The following is a 17,876-nucleotide window of genomic DNA, read 5'->3' as shown; positions in this document are numbered from 1 at the left end:
ACTTCATAATTTATTATTAAAACTAATTATAATAATCCTGGCAGTGCCTAAGACAAGATTATTGCACGACGCAGTCTTTATTCACATATAAATAACAAATAATCGATAATTGGTGGAGAAAGTTATTCAACGAGTTGATTTTGTACACATTGAAATTATTAATTTTCCACAATACTAAGACTTATAATTATTACAAATTGATTAATTTATTAAATAACCTCACAGAGTTATTTTTTCTTTTCAACTATACTGAATGCATCATTTAGATTTTGTGGACTAAATGCCATATTGCTATTTTTATAATTAACATAAGGCGATATAGTTGCAGACGCAGCAATGTCTGATTCCACATAACTTTGTTGGGGAGCGAAATCTTCATCATTATTGAACATAGGAGCACTGGGTTGAAATTTAGGGATATATCTTGCAGGAGGCTCGGCATATTGCCCTCCAACTAATATTTCGTCATCTGTTTCCGGCCTTAATTTGGGTGTGTTCCATCTATTTTTTACCACTCTTCCATTATCGGGTAAATACTGTGGATTCTTCTTTTTACTATGTAAGTAGTACGGTTCTTTAGCCTTTTCATTATGAGCGAATATATCTGAATAAGTTATCAATTCAGGATCTTCTGCTTCATCAATATTTGGCCTTTCTAACACATCTGGCCTAGCATATATAGGTCGCTTCTGTGAATACGCATATTGATTATCAATGTTTTTCTCACGTTGGAAGCTTTGCCATGATAAATACTCGGGACCAAAGTTCTGGTTTTGCTCTTCATAATGGTTGTTATGTGTTGGGTTTTCAGAATAAATTTGTTGTGTTGGATAGGGATCAATTATACTAGTTTTTAGTGGGGCACCATACGAATCCACTGGTGGTTCTCCATAACTTTGTTTCTGTGGTGGATATTCATTAGCATACCCTGTTGGTGGTTCTCCGAAGCCAGCTGGTTCAGGTGCGTAAGGAGTGTAATGTTGAACTTTCTTTGGGACACCGTATTTTGGTTTAGTATTCGGTCGTTTAGGTGTATACCTTGGTTTAGGTAAGCGAGGTTTGTGACTCGAGGGCCCATATTTTGCACTTACATGTTTTCTATATTTCTTAGCTGGCTTTCTAAATTTATACGGTCCATATTTTGATCTTTGGTGTCCATATTTACTAGTTTGTTTTGGTGGAACAATCCTCGATACCCTTCTATAGATTATTTTGGGTTTGTGGGTATATACAGGTTCTACGTGGAAATCGTCTATTAGCAATGTCGCCTCACGTTTGTTGATCCGTTTGTCTGATTTTCGATCTAAGAGGCCTCGATTCTGGTTTTTTCCCTGCACGCATGTAGCGGTCACTATTATCTGTAACAAAAAATAGTAATTTTAAATATTTAATAGTCGTTTCCCGGTTTTTCACGGGAGAATTTTTGAAATAGAATTGTTATCGCCTGTTTACCTTTCGTGAGAAGCCTCATTGGGTTGAATTTAAAATATTTTATAAATATTAACAAATTTAATCTCGAAATAAGTAGATATAACCTTATTTCGAGGGTTTATGATAACAAAGATTACAGATAGACAAATGATATATAAAATTATATTGAGGTTTTGATTCTCTTACAAATTCATAATCCATTCTGTCAAATATTCGCAATAAATTTGGTATTATAATTGATATATTTTATGTGTATGGTAGCTTATACAAAGATTTATATATATCATTAAACAGAAATTTAAATTGGATGCGGTTTTCATTTAGGAATGTAGGCCCGAAGAAAGTTAGAAAGTTTTTACCTAGGTTACAATTTTGGTGTACAAAATTTTAGAAATTTAATATATTCATAAAAATAGCTAAATATTACGTGGGTGGTAAATAATGGACTATAATTGTTTTGAGTCAAGGTATTTTAGCTCGAGACAGTTATCTATCGGATGTATTGTTAGATATTAGACAGTCACTGGGTGGCTCACTTACTACATTTATGTAATATATCCTTATTTCCCTTGGTCACGCCATCTTGAATGATTTTATCGTTTTTTTAGGAAGTTAGCTCAGAAAGTTAGAACATTTTAGAAACTGTTTAATATTTATATGTAATATATAACATTTACGTGTTGCAATGTTAGTTGTCTTACTTGTCGTAAATGGTTTAGCAAATTTGATGAAACATATACTGTATACCCAGTAGGTCTGAAACTAGATTATTTTTTATACCCCTAAGTATAAACTTTATAATATTAGTATTATTAAGTTATTAAGTAGTATTAAGTTTACTTAGGGGTATAAAAAATAATAGGGTAATAATTTGCAACTGCAAAAAAAAAAATCGGTAACACTGCAGTACCATTTCAAGAGAAGGGAGTCTTTTTATAGTTTACGTTTTAGTGAGCTGGTTTCGGTTGATGGTTGAGATTAGGTAGTGAAATTACAGTAATAAGAGGCTTAACGATATATTACATGTATATAACGAATATCTCATTATAATTATCTTATGTATAAAATTCTCTTGTCACAGTTTTCGTTCCCATACTCCTCCGAAACGGCTTGACCGATTCTCATGAAATTTTGTGAGCGTATTAGTAGGTCTGAGAATCGGCCAACATCTATTTTTCATCCCCCTAAATGTTAAGGGTAGTCCACCCCTAAATTTTTTTTTATTTTAATTGGCACAGCTAATTGACTATATAACTTTATATTTATATTTTTATTTGTTACCGGTAATTTATAAAACCGTAATGTTTATATATTATAATTTTGTTGTATGCTGAAAGTACAAACAAAAGATTTATCTGTACAACTATCGTATAAAGTGCGAGCCGTTGTGATATTCATGTATAATATCTCAGGACAACGCGCTGTGTGGCCATCTAGTCCCAAGCTCAGTTGAGCTTGTGTTATGTATACTACATTGATATAAATACATAAATGCATTTGTTTTGTATAAACATACATAATATATATATATAGAATACACCAAGATCGATACAAACATACTCATGAATATAAATGTATGTACCGTGCGAGGAATCGAACCCGCGACCATCTGAAGTTAAGCGGTGAAAATACAGACATGTTAATAGCTATCATTTGTCGGGTAAGCCGTTTAGTTTTTAATTATAATTGCATTGAAAAACCACATTTATGTATTGAGTATACGATGTTATTTTTTTATTATTGTATATATAATTATATGTCTTAATATGTTATTTATTTATTATTGTATATAATTATATGTTTATTAAAATAGAAGAAGATTGTTGTGATGATTAATAGAGCGGTAAATTTCAATGTAAATATTCTCACAGCTAAAAATAACATCACATGTTTTGTCGGTTTTCTGTTTGTTTTCTCTGAGAGTGCGTGACTGTAATAGTTGAAAGTAAATTATTCGGCCGTTAGGAAACTTATGTTTTTTAAACGTTAGTTATTATAAAGTAATTTACAGATTTCTAGGTCAAACCTATTTAAAGGAAATTGTCGATTGAAGCTGAGGCAAATCTATCATGATTTTTTTAAAGTTATAAATAGAAATGATTTAACGTTTTCTTCTGCAATGATTAAACTCAAAAAGTAGTTAATCGATTTTAAAAATTCTTTTACTTTTTTTTTCGGACTACTCTAATGCTGTTGGCCGCAACTGGCCTTTACAGTTTCACCGGACGATAGGGGGCGAGTGCAGATGGCACTCCAAAACCGCGGAAGGACTTATGGAGCGGCTGAAGGCCAACCCCCGCCTGACGGATACGACTTTAGTCTGAGGGGTTCGAACCTCGGCTCAGCGTCAGCCGTCGTAACATCGATCCCCGTTGAATTGGACGGAGGATCGATCGGAGGGGCAATTCTTTTAGATATATAGATCTATATTTATAGAGAAAATGCGACACGTCCCGGCTACGCAAGGATGCATTAAAATTTGTTTAATTTCTCAGTTCTATACTAACAAGCACGTGTTATACATACAAACCTTCCTCTTGAATCACTATCTATTGATGAAAATTGAAATAAAATCCGTTGGGTCATTTAAATTTACTTCCGATGATGCGGGTTCGATACCTCGCACGGTGTAAACATTTGTATTCATGAGTATGATTGTTTCTATCAGTCTGGATGTAAAAATCTAAGTATTTTTATCGGTTGTCTAGTACCCATAACACAAGCTCTGCTTACCGTGCGACTAGATGGTGCTGTATTAATTGTCCAGTGTTATTTATTACTGATGAAATAAATAAAATCGGTATTCTATATTAATTTAAATGATAATACCCGTGACAGAAATTGCCCGATATTTTATTATTATCAAAGATAAGATAATATTACATATACACCTATACATATAAGGTATTCCTCGTGTCTGTCTGTTTATTCGCAATAATCTGAAAAACTTTGAATGGATTATCATGCGGTTTTTATCTATCAATATAATTAGGTCATTATATGGATATATGCATAGCAATGAAATGAAAGTCAAGGTTATTTACGTTTCCTTATTATATCGATCAACTTGCAAATATTTACCTTTCATATGATCGTATTTCTTATTTCGTTTGACATTTTTAGTGGTACTAATTAAATTTTGATTGGATTACGTCATAAGTATACTGGTTGGAACATAGCGTAACTTATAGTTTGAACGATCCAGTTTAGGAAAAGAAAAATCTGCATGGTAAATAAATATTATTATTGACAATTGATACTGGTATATATTTATATTTGTTTCTTGAAAATTGAAAAATAATGTAACAAAAGAAATTTCTACGTTATAACAGTCGTCTTTTATATTGGGGTATTTGGGCTATTTTCCTTATATTTTACCTGTAACAGGTCTTAGCATCTGAAACTGCGACTCGTATAGATCTATTGTGCTCGCCCTTATTCAAAGTTCTCTACCTAGATCCGTAAGGGATAAGAATTGAAGGATATTCTTAGGAGCGATGGGTTTTATCTTCTCAGGTAATATATAATATAATATACTTTCTAAAGTAGATATTTCGTTTAGGCATGAGAGTACTATCAAATGTGTAGTGGCGTTACAGCTCTTCTGCAAAAATCTGCAAATTGATATTACATTTTTCATGTGTATATGTATATATTATAAAATTGACAAAAAAAATAATTTTCATTGTCAAACACACCATATAGCCAAAAACAACCTTAAGAAATGGTTATTAACATTAGATTATGAACACGCCAACCATTTTTCATGTGTATATGTATATATAATAAAAGTAACAAAAAAAATAATTTTCATTTCAAACACACCATATCAAAAACAACCTTTCTCAAGACACACACATACAGTCACACACACATACACTCACACACATACACTCACACACATATACTCACACACATACACTCACACACACACACCCGTACACACTTAAATTGTGAAATATCATAACAAACTCACTTAAAGTACATCTCAATATGGAAGAGGACACATGACTTCTGAAACACAGGTGTTTTCTATACCTACCTCAGAAGTCAGGGATTTCATAAATTATTTGTAAAAATATGTGAAAGAAATAAACGCCCTAAGAAAAGATGGATGGATGTGTGAAAGATGATATGAATAAAAGAAGAGTATGTTCAGATATGACGACTGATAGAGAGCAGTGGAAGAGAATGACATACTGCGCCGACCACAAATAATGGGAAAAAGGCAAGGCAATGATGATGATGTTTGTATTTTATGTTGGGCTAAAAAGGACTTGTATCCAGAGCCGTAAAATATTAAATAAAAAAAAAAAATAAATAAATAAACAAATGATTAATATTATTATTATACTTCGGCACACCTTAAATGGTTTAATTGTGTAGCCGACGCCAATAACAGGTCCCATGCTTATAATTATTTTACATAATTGTTTTTATAAACAGAACTTTTACCTCTTTGTATGCAAATTTGTTGTAAAACCCAAAGGTCATCTGACGGTTGCTTATGGAATAATAAAATTTACTTTCTGTTCATACGTGACATGTCACGACGTACAATTACCAACAGATAGGGCAGAGGCGCTCGTTAGCAATGTGTACTGATGAAACTGTTAGCATATGTACCATATCAGTCCGATCTCCACGCGGTTCCTCCTGGACTCTATTATGATCCTGTTAAATTCACCACGATATTTAGTTATTTATTTTGCGTACGATTATGATATAGTAATTATATCACATACATTATATGAATCTTGTTAGGTATAGTAACGTGGAAGAGAGGTGGACGTTTTAATATTATATATCTGCATTGTTAATATTCTTCAATGAGTTAACTGACTTGGCTACGTGCTCATCTTATCATCCTCCACTGGTGCTCCACCAGCGTAAAACATTAAGGTAAACGGGTGCACAAATAATAATAATTAAATCATATTTATCTCAAATAATAAATTATTACAATTGCTGCTTATAATAAAATTTAAACTAATAATCGAGACCAAACGATATACAACTCAGAGTGACTGAGTCTACCCTTTCTACTATTCTGTTATAGCCTTTATTAGTAAATTATTAATAATAATGTTAATGAAAGATCGACGACAACGATGCCATATTAGTTCTAAATTGTCCTATAAAGTAAACATAAATTGGATAATAACTTAACAAAATTACAGACTAATAAAATTCGACAATAACAAAATTATATATCTAAGAAAGGCACGACGAATAAGATTAAAAAATCCTTACCGTTGGTACAGAGCTCTAAAATAATAAAATATGTAACATATACTTTGATCTTTTGATGCGTGGAACTGGTTTAAAAGTTACTTGCACATTTTTGACCCACATATTGACCAAGTTTGGGTTAAAAATGTACCAGTAACTTGACACAGTAAATTGGAGACTTACTTCCAACCATTCAAGTGGACATGACAGTTATAGAACAGAACAGTTATACTGAGATAGTTAAATAATATTTAAATATTATACCGTTAACATAAGCTTCTTATTAATCCATAAAAAATATGCATGCGGGAGATTTTATTTACAAGTATAATCGTTTGTAGTCTTTCAATTTTAGTACTAAGTTTTTTTTGTAAGTTTCGAGTTAATGATTTTTTTATTGATGATAATGGAATGGTGCACCCGCCTGCGCTAAGGGTTTACGCTGACGGGGCATCAGCCGAGGATGATAAAATGAGTATGAAGTCATGTCTGTTAACCCATATAGAAAAATGACATTTTACCACGATCATTTGCAGGAGGTACTGCGTGGAGGTCATTTGACATGATACATTGCTAACAATAAGGTTTTCAGTCCATATTACTAACAATCCTATTTTCCCGAGAGAAAGGATTATAATAATAATAACCTCTCTAGGCCAATTCGGTCATCCCAAGCTAAGCAGATTTTCTTATGAGTGCTAGAGAACTGGTAGAAATATATTTTTGTAAATACATACATATTATACACAGAAAACATCCAGATCGATACGAAATACAAACTCATGACTGCAAATGTTTGCATTCCTGGTGGTCTGTTATTTATATAATTTACTGTAAATAAGTCGTCGTCAGTATTTACCTGCTATATTGTATACATTTATGAATGTATAGTTATTAGTGATATAGCATATTAAGATAAATTTATTTATATCCCGTTTATTTAGTATCTACGTGACTGATTTTACATATTACTTTTATAGACTCGCTCTCGCTCCCTAAATTGTAAAAAATAGTGAGTGATATTTTCTGAATACAACAATAATATACAAATAAGGTGATTGAATACTCATTTTTTTCTTTGCTTTGGTAAAGATAAATGATTCAAGTAATATATCTTAACGCTTAGGTAACATTAGGTAAGACCAGTGACACTGCGAGATCTATTGTGCTCGCCCTTTTTCAAAGTAGACCTAGACTATTGTAAGGTGCTAAGACCTGTAATATTGCAACCTGTATATATATTGTCCTTGCCCTTATTCAAAGTAGACCTAGACTATTGTAAGGTGCTAAAACCTATAATACTGCAACCTGTAAAGATCTATTGTGCTCGCCCTTTTTCAAAGTAGACCTAGACTATTGTAAGGTGCTAAGACCTGTAATATTGCAACCTGTATATATATTGTCCTTGCCCTTATTCAAAGTAGACCTAGACTATTGTAAGGTGCTAAAACCTATAATACTGCAACCTGTAAAGATCTATTGTGCTCGCCCTTTTTCAAAGTAGACCTAGACTATTGTAAGGTGCTAAGACCTGTAATACTGCAACCTGTATAGATCTATTGTGCTCGCCCTTTTTCAAAGTAGACCTAGAATATTGTAAGGTGCTAAGACCTGTAATACTGCAACCTGTATAGATCTATTGTGCTCGCCCTCATTCAAAATTTGCTACCTAGACCCGAGAGGGACAAGAACTGAAGGATATTCTTAGCAGCGATGGTTTTTATCTACTCAGGGTAGAGTGTATACTTTCCAAAGGAGATATTTCGTTCATGCCTGAATGGGCTACAGCACATAGGATATTTAGTCGCGTTTCCTCTGCTGGTTGGCAAAATCTGTAGATTATTACGATATACTTCCATAGAACTACACGTCATTTAATCTCATAATTCATCTTATATTCAGAATGGGACAAAAGAACACTTGGTAACGTTGAAATAAAGTAACTGCTTGTATAGGAAGGAAAATTTAGATAGTATGCAAGTTCAGAGGAAGTCTTTTTCAAGTTCAATTACCTCGCAACCGCGAAATTAACCGACAAAATTAACTGCTTCATGGAAGAGCTACGCGGTATTGATAATTTTTAAGACTGGAATTGCAACGCTCAGCCTTAAGTAGTTACGGGAAAGTGGCAACTGTCGTTTATAATCAAGCACGAATACACTTGTTTGATGTTCCATTGAGAAGAACAGAGATGGCCAAATAGGCTCCTGCTTCTCTAACATTGAATCTACTCAACGGTGTAGTTAGTCGCTTTCCAGATCTAGACATGTTTACTTGAATTTGCTCGAGTTTCGTAAGATGGCAGTAGATTATATTCCATTGTTTCATAAAGTAAGTAAAGTAAGTAAAATTTTACTTATTTTTTTCTAAAATAATAGTAGCGTAAGTTACTTCTTATTACATTAGCTACCTGTTAAAAAAAGTCCCGTCAAAATCGGTCCAGCCATTTCAGAGATTAGCCGGAACAAACAGACAGACAGACAAAATTAGTGCCGTATTTATATTCATATGCATGTAGTAAAGAACGATTATTTTAATATTACAAACAGACACTCCAATTTTATTTGTATGTATAGATTAGATAGAAAATTAAGATTTTTTTCCCTTGTGTAATTAGTGTGTATGTATTAATAACTATTGTTTATAAGTGTGTGTATATGTATATATACAATCTAAAATACAATAAACAGTAAAGCTCGGTTAGTATGACGTAAATAAATACATAAATAATGGATTGATAAATAGATAGACAAATTGTATTCAACATATTTCATTTACCAAAGTATACTTTGTACAAAGTCGTTTGTGTGGATGCCTCGTGGTTTCATGTATTTCGGCCATCATCAGTCAATTTATTTTATTTTCTCTCTATATTCTTCTCTTAGTCGCGATAAGAATTTACCATCAGATGGATTGTAAGCCTGATTGCCATCATCGTGATATAAAAAAATAAGTGAATGGTATTTTAACGCTGTTACAAGCGTCCTGGTCATGGATACAAAAATGAAAAAATTCTTGTTTTATACATTATTTTTTAATAACGGTCTACGAATAAAACGAATTGGGAACTTCTTTTTTTGTAATCGGATGAAGGATGAGTTCCTAATATTTTGACGCTATTACAAACATTCTGGTCACGTGTCCTTGTAATATTCTTGTTATACCTACATGAAAATATAATCTGTACAATTATATATATTTTTAAGACGACTCGATAACAAAAGGAATACGATCGCATTGGGAACCTTCCTTATTATAGAAGTCGGTTAAAAATTTTATTGTATCACGTGACATTTTCAATACATCTGTCCAGTTGTCAGTTTTCTTGCATCGTCACGTACATATATATAGCCGTATTATAAAAGTGAGTTCTGTGTCACAACGTTACATACCTCACTTTCGCTGCGTGATACAAGTGGTATATAATGAATACCACACAAATACCACGGATTATAGTCTGGTGTGATGTATCACGTAAACCCACGCTAAGTTACTTATATAGTAATAACAGTAATGTTACTTAACAAAAGATATTACTGATATTATTATTATTTTTTTTATATTTAAATACATTTTTCCACAGACATATTAGTCCGTGCCTTTTTTAATTTACTTTAATATTATAATATTTATTTAATTTCCATTTTTGTACAACTCCAGCCGAGATGTTACAAAATTTGCCTAACAGTGACACCGAAAGTGCAGACCTTATCCGTCTGGCCCAGAACCACCGCTGGCCGGCCGGGTGAGTTGACAACATGCAGTATCACCCATCTTTATTTGGAGGATTAGATTTATCAATATGCATATACAATTATATAAATCTTACACTACTACTAATTTCACAGTTTTCATTATTACATTACCTGTCAATGTAAGAATTCATAATGTAACAATACACATTATGAATTCTTACACTGCATATACAATTATATGAAATCTTATTCTAACACTATTTTCAAAGTTCACTATTTGTTATACTGATATTATTTACACAATGATATGTAACTGTAAAGGAACAAAATCCATATATTGAAGCAAAAACTTTACACCTCTTTTGAAGAAAATTGCGCAGTTGTAAGAGTATGTAATTTTGCACACTTATAGTTTATATATAGAAGGAGTGTAGAATGCTAGTAGTTTTTAATAAAACGAATATGAGTTCCTAATATTTTGTTATTACAAACATTCTGGTCAAGCATTTATATAAATATTAGACACACTGCCATATATGTGAGATTTTTTTTTTATTGGGTTGTTTGGGCTATTGTCAGATGTGTAGCACCTGTAGCACTGTGTCGACCTACATGGATCTATTAATGCTCGCCCAAATTTCAGAGTTCGCTACCCACGCTAGATATAGTCAGGGACAAGAATTGAAGGATATTCTTAGGAGCGATCGTTTTTATCTCCTCGGCAAAGAGTGTAAACTTTCCAAAGGAGATATTTCGTTTATGCATGAGTGGGCTACAACCACGTAGGATGTGAAGCGGCGTTTCCTCTTTAGTTTGGCAGAATCTGCAGATACTTGTCGTGCATAGGCCTAGTTTAGCCATATGCTTGTTTAATTTGTTTTGTGTGTATATTTGAGATATACGCATATAGTATACATTTATATTATTTTGTTTATTATTAAGATCTGTAGTTAAATTCAGAATATCCTTGAACGATAGAACCTTAATAATGTTCAAACTTAAATAATGTAAATAAATTTTGGCAAATTTCGACCTCTGGGCGACTACTAGTTTATTTAATAGAGCAACATTCAAATTTCTTTCTCGTTCTTCGTGTAATGAATCTGCTTTTCGAAGCGATATAATAAGTGGTAGAATCAATAAAAATATTATATAACCATTCAAAAGTGCTTATATTAAGTTTATTTGAAAAAAAAAAATATATTATTTCTATTTCTATTTCGATACGATTCCAGATTTTGTACAAACTTGTCTGTGTGGGTACTTCTATCTTACCTACTTCTGCCATGATGCAATTATTTTGTAAACTTTGTTTCCTTCGAAGGGACCTATACTGTCATTGACATATTTCAGGCATTGAAAGTATAAGGTTTGTACCCTGCACCTACCTCTAGTCATTAACATCTAAGTACTCCAAAATAGCTAGAAAACTAATATGTTAGTAATATGGACATAAGGATCATAATGTTAGCTAGCAATGTACCCTGTCAGGTTGAGCTCCACGCGTTTCCCACTTAAAACCAACGTAATAAATTCCTGGTAAATTTATCACAATGGCCTAACTGATCTGACCTTATATTCATTTTTGTTATATTTATTTATATTTTTATTTATTTATAACATAAGTTCATATTGTTAGTCCCATTATTTAAAATAATATTCTTAAAAAAATTACATTGGCACGCAGAACTGTAATAAAAAATTTAAAATAAGAATTCGATATTCGAATTACAAAGTATGTAGTTTAAGAATAAACTTATAAAAACTAAAAATCATTTATTCACTTTTTGAAGGAGAATAATTGAACAGCATTAATTTTTATCCCTTGAATAAATGAATGAATTTTAGTGTTTCTTTAACAAAATTAATAATAAAATATATTGCAGAGTTAGTTGTATAAATTGCTCACTTCACGCGTTTACTGTCCGCCATTAGTTCAATAAAACGTGTAATACTTACGTGCTCTTACATTTTGTAGAAAGCGTGGCTGTATCGTACACTATTGTGTTCTAATTTGTTAATAGTTTTATGGTATGCGAGTGAAACGTGGTCAATGGACATTGACAACATTAACGGTTAGTTTTGAAGAGAATTCTCACCAGTTTTCTTTATCTGTATAGATATTGTATATGTATGAAGTAACTCTAGGATTTGTAGACTAAAAATGTAACAATTGTATTATAATACTAGCTGTGCCCGCGATTTTACCTGTGTGAAATTTATAGCCAATGTATTATTCTGATGTATAAGCTATATAACTAAAGTTTCAACAAAATCTGTTCAGTAGTTTCTGCGTGAAAGAGTAACAAACATTCATCCATACTCACAAACTTTCGCATTTATAGTATTAAAAATATACTAGTCAATAATTTTATGAAGGATTTAATTAATAGATTTGTTGTTTTTTTATGTACTTGAAATGGCAAATGAGATAGAAAATAGATAAATAAGATTTTAATTTGCGTTAAAAGGCACGTACAAAGTAGAGTAATATAAAGATCCTTGCCCTACGCAAATAAGGCAACATTACAGTGTGTTGTTGGCTCAAGCAGCAAACCACTAATTTCAGATATATTTCATTACGTCCTTTCTTTTATATGGCACGAGATATGTTCATCATCAGATGTAAGGCAAGAGATATTAGTTTCACGTAAATTTGAAATAAGTAAAAGTAAAACTAAATAAACTATCACTGAATTATCGATTCAACCATAACATCGGATGCCAATAACCGTTAACAAATAGTATGATAATAGCCGGCCAGTTAATCAATTACCGGTAAATCACAGAGTATCGGTTTTCACGAATCGAAAGTGGCTGCTTGGTGTTGAATACAGTCTAGTACATAATAGTGTTGTAATAACTATTGTGGCTCTGTTCTGGTACAATATGTACACAATACTTTGTTCTAGTACAAAGTTATATTTACACTGCTTTGTCTTTTAGTGAATTTATTGGCCGAGGCGTATAGCAGTATAATGTGTGTTTTAGCCTACCAACTATTTTTTATTTACAAATAAACTTTAGATTTTTAATGCACTTACTAATATTTTATAATAAAGGGTTGCCAAAATAAAAAGGCCACAACAATTTAGTTTAAAAGCAGGACTCCGTAATATAATCTTTAATAAAGTAGGGTAGCCAACCCCAAATTAAAACAACCAGAAAAAAATTGTTTATAAACAGGACACAGAATAGGTAATAAAGTTGCAATAGTTAATTTAACATGTAGTGAAAATAGGTGAAATGAATTTCAGGTAATTAAAATAACGATGTATTTTTAATAAATATTTGACTTTATTTTTAATTTAATATGAAATATTTAAACCGAAATCTAAAATTTTTATAACCAGAAATAAATACTTTTCTGGATGTTCCATGAACTAGATGAACTACAAAAACTAGAACATATCCTGGAAAACAGGACGGTTGACCGCTCTACAATAATGTAACCCAAACCCAAGAAGTAAATTTAAAAATATAGGAATAAAAACTTTTCTAGACGTCCCAAAACACTACAAAAACTAGGGTCCTGTGAAATAGGACGGTTGACAGGTTTATAATAATGTAAAACAAACCCATGCGGTAAAATTATAAAATCCAGGAAAAATACATTTCTAGACGTCCCAGGATATTACAAAAACAAAATGTCCTGGCAAAACAGGCCGGTTTTTTTTATGGATGACAATGGAATGGTGCACCCGCCTGCGCTAACGGTTTACGCTGGCGGGGCACCAGTGGGGGATGATAAGATGAGCATGAGGTCAGGTCAGTTAGCCCATCGTGACAAATTCAACAAGAATTTATAATTATCATAAGTCCACATACTAATAATCCCCTTTCAAACTAAACAGGCCGGTTCGCAAAAAAATTTTGGGTATAGGTTACTCTTCAACGATGTAACCCATACCCAAAACTTTTTTTGCATGTCCCAGGATACTATAAAAACTAGGACAGGATCTGGGAAAACAGGACTGTTGACAACTCTATGTACAATAAACCAAACCAAAGAAGTAAAAGACTACTGCCATAACACCATCAGTGTTTGAAGTCAATTAAATAATCAATTAAAGTCGTAATCTCACAAGAAATTGGTATACTATATAAACATTACACTATATAATAAACACACAGACCCACATTCAACCGCGAGACTCTCTCGGTGTTAGATTACATTTTCCACAGTGAAATTGTTCACACAGGGATTGTGTATCTAATGATATAGAAAATCTGACCTAGATGGTTCAGTTTACCAAAAGGAGAATTAATAAAAAAAAAATATAAAGCCAATAATGATAACCTGGACAATCCACGCAGCGCCATCTAGTCCAAATTACGTAGAGCTTGTGTTATAGGTGCACAATTAACCTGGACAATTAACACAGCGCCATCTAATCCCACAATAAGCAGAGCTTCAGTTATGGGTACTAAATGACTTATACAAATACTTAAATATATATCTTTTGTAAATACTTAATATATATAGAAAATACCCAGACGGATAAAAAAAAATATACTCATGAATACAATGTTTGTATCCTGTGATGAATCGAACCCGCGACCATTAGATGTATGTGCTAAATTGCTAGACCACCGACGCCGTTAGATATACATACTTTTTTCAGTTATGATATTAAAATGAATATATCTCACAGTTCCCAACAAAGATCTACACAGAAACCCCCTAAAAGTTGGTAGGATTACTCCCAATCTAGATAATTCCCATTTGTTAGAAATTGTCTTTAACTTTTGTATTGCAAAAGCTATAAGTTATTGTACTTGTTAAGGTTAGGCTCCAAAAAACTCGTATCCAGATCCGTAAAACGTAATTAATAAAAGAAATCTATTATGTAAAGTTAATTATTGTTAACGTTGCGCTCAAAAGGACTTCTATCCAGTATCGTAAAATGTACTAAATAAAAAAAATGTATTATGTAAAGTAAAAATGCCTATTTTATCTGCGATTGTCACAGCATCTCGCTCTCGTTTCGTACCAAAAGGCCTATTTCATTATTGTTTTTATACAATCACGCTAATTCTATGTAATTGCAATGAATTGTATTCGTCTTTAAGCAACGTTATCACATACTATCACGCGATACTATAATGTTCCACACCAGACAGAGATGCAACGAGATTTCTAAGATGAAAGACTATGCATATTACATGTCCTATTACTATCTTATATATAAAATTCTCGTGTCACAATGTTAGTTACCATACTCCTCCAAAACGGCTTGACCGATTTTTATGAAATTGTATATGCATATTCAATAGGTCTGGAAATCGGCTAGTATTTATTTTTCATACCTGTAAGTGATAGGGGTTGTCCACCCCTAAAATTATTTTTCTATTTTTTGGACAACGTTATTTATTTATATTTTTTTATTATGTGTCATTAAAAATACATACAACCCAAAATTTTCACCCTTCTATCACCAACCTCTATTTTTATAGCGTTATTAATTTATATGGCAAAACAACGTTTGCCGGGACAGCTAGTATCTTATAAACTTCTCGTGTCACAATGTTAGTTACCATACTCCTTCGAAACGGCTTGACCGATTTTTATGAAATTGTATATGCATGTTCAGTAGGTCTGGGAATCGGTATTTGTTTTGTATACCCGTAAGTAATAAGGGTTGTCCATCCCTAACATATATTTATAGACAATTTTTTTTAATACTTATAATGTGGTATTAAATAAATATATAAAACCCTAAATTTTCACCCTTCTACTATAACCCTATTTTTAATAGCGATTATAATTTATATGGGTAAACGTTTGCGGGATCAGCTAATTTTAATATATTTTTATTATTGTCTATTATTAATACATATTATATTTATATATATACCTACTAGCTATTGCCCGCGGCTTCGCTCCCGTTAATTTATCCCCTTAGGGGTGGAATTTATCAAAATCCTTTCTTAGGGAATGCTTACGTCATAGGATCTTTATGCATGCAAAGTCTCAGCCCGCTCGGTTTAAAATTGACAAAGTTTCATACAAACTTTCATCCCTATTTTAACCCCTTGGGAGTAGAATTTATCAAAATCCTTTCTTAGCGGATGCCTACGTCATAACATCTACCTGCATGCCAAATTTCAGTCCGATCCGTCCAGTGGTTTGGGCTGTCCGTTGATAGATCACTATATGTCAGTCACTTTGAGTTATATGTATTTAGATACACGGGTAAATTCATATTATTCCTTTTGCGACTATTATTATTATATTTTTTTATTATAGTATTTGTTTTATGTATTTTAATTGATCAAATTGTGGTAGTAAAATGTTTAAGTATAGATGTAGGTACAACTAATGAGTATATATATATATTCTGTATTTTTTATTGTCTGGGAACGAATTCGCTTACATCGGAATATGAGATGGTCTTTTAATCCGCTATACCAATAGTTGTCTAACCCTATCTACATATATTTATTGAGAGGTACCAGTCTATTTTCACATAATACCTAAATAACATTTTAAATATAAAAATGAGTATGTTTCTTTTACGGCTAAATCAAAATTCATGAAATTTATTATACTTGTAGTAAGTATTTTGGATGAAGAAGATCGCCTACATCACATCTAACTCCTACATAGTTCTCTCAATCACGCAAACGAAGCCGCGGTAAAAAACTAGTCTATAATAATATTGATTAACAAATTAAAACTATCACTTAAAAGATATGATCTCACAAAAGTAAAATCACACTTACCGTTATGAGTACACAAGTGGCGACACCGCACAGCTGCATTTTCACTAACACTTTTTAACACTTGAAGTGCGCGCACTCAGCTCGCCGCCGTGGTGTGGAGTGCTCAAGTGCGCTGTCATGGACACGACACGCGGTGGTCTGGTGAGCTGTGCCGCGCGGACCCATAGCTCTGATCATCTCGACCGTGAATAGTGTCTATAGAGCGGATATTACCACTTTCTCTTAATCGTAATATAATTATCTTTATGCTGTGTTTTGGGTCTAGGTAGCTAATATTGAAAAAGTGAGCACAATATCTATAATCTATGTAGGTCGCAGTGCTACAGATCCAACGCGCCTGATTATAGCCCAAAAAAAATCTAATTCTAGCTGTGCCCGCGGTTTTACCCGCATTTGTAGCCTATATGTTATTCTGATGAATGAGCTATATTATTATAAAGTTCAATTAAAATCCTTTCTTTCTTCTCATTATTAGTAAAACAGTACGTCGGTTTAAGCGATACGTTTTGGTAATCATAAGTGCTATATATAAGATCTAGTGAATTCAACACGATATGTCATGTCACGATATGTGGGTAATCCCTTTCAACGCAGTAAGCCAGTGCTTCGGGGAGCTGGTCCAATTCCCAGACGCTTCATGTTTCTCCAAACACTCCCATAACTCTGTCATCATCATCTGCTTCTTCCTTATCCCATTTATTTGGGGTCGGCGTAATATGTTTTTCGCTTCCATTCTCCCTGTTCGCAGTCATCACGTTATTTACTTCCTTTCTTACCATATTATCTTTCACA

General features: G+C 32.6%; 1 protein-coding gene across 1 annotated transcript; it reads right to left on the bottom strand.

The window, feature by feature from the left end:
* Positions 1-40: 40 nt before the first annotated feature.
* Positions 41-17,212, bottom strand: LOC131852155 (uncharacterized). Its single transcript, XM_059202796.1, has 2 exons — positions 17,085-17,212; positions 41-1,358 (listed from the first exon to the last, which is right to left on the bottom strand). Exons 1-2 carry the CDS (start codon positions 17,121-17,123, stop codon positions 228-230), a joined length of 1,170 nt encoding a protein of 389 aa, XP_059058779.1. The 5' UTR covers positions 17,124-17,212; the 3' UTR covers positions 41-227.
* Positions 17,213-17,876: the final 664 nt, after the last annotated feature.

This window comes from Achroia grisella, unplaced genomic scaffold, assembly GCF_030625045.1.
Source record: "Achroia grisella isolate CSIRO2021 unplaced genomic scaffold, CSIRO_AGI_Agris_v1 utg840, whole genome shotgun sequence".
Classification (NCBI taxonomy): domain Eukaryota; kingdom Metazoa; phylum Arthropoda; class Insecta; order Lepidoptera; family Pyralidae; genus Achroia; species Achroia grisella.
This window is presented reverse-complemented; position numbering and strand designations above follow the sequence as displayed.

Coding starts and splice junctions, on each gene's coding strand:
- LOC131852155 (XM_059202796.1), bottom strand. CDS start 17,123: ATGCAGCTGTGCGGTGTCGCCACTTGTGTACTCATAACG. Junction 1,359..17,084: donor CCACTTGTGTACTCATAACG/GTAAGTGTGATT, acceptor TTTTTGTTACAG/ATAATAGTGACCGCTACATG.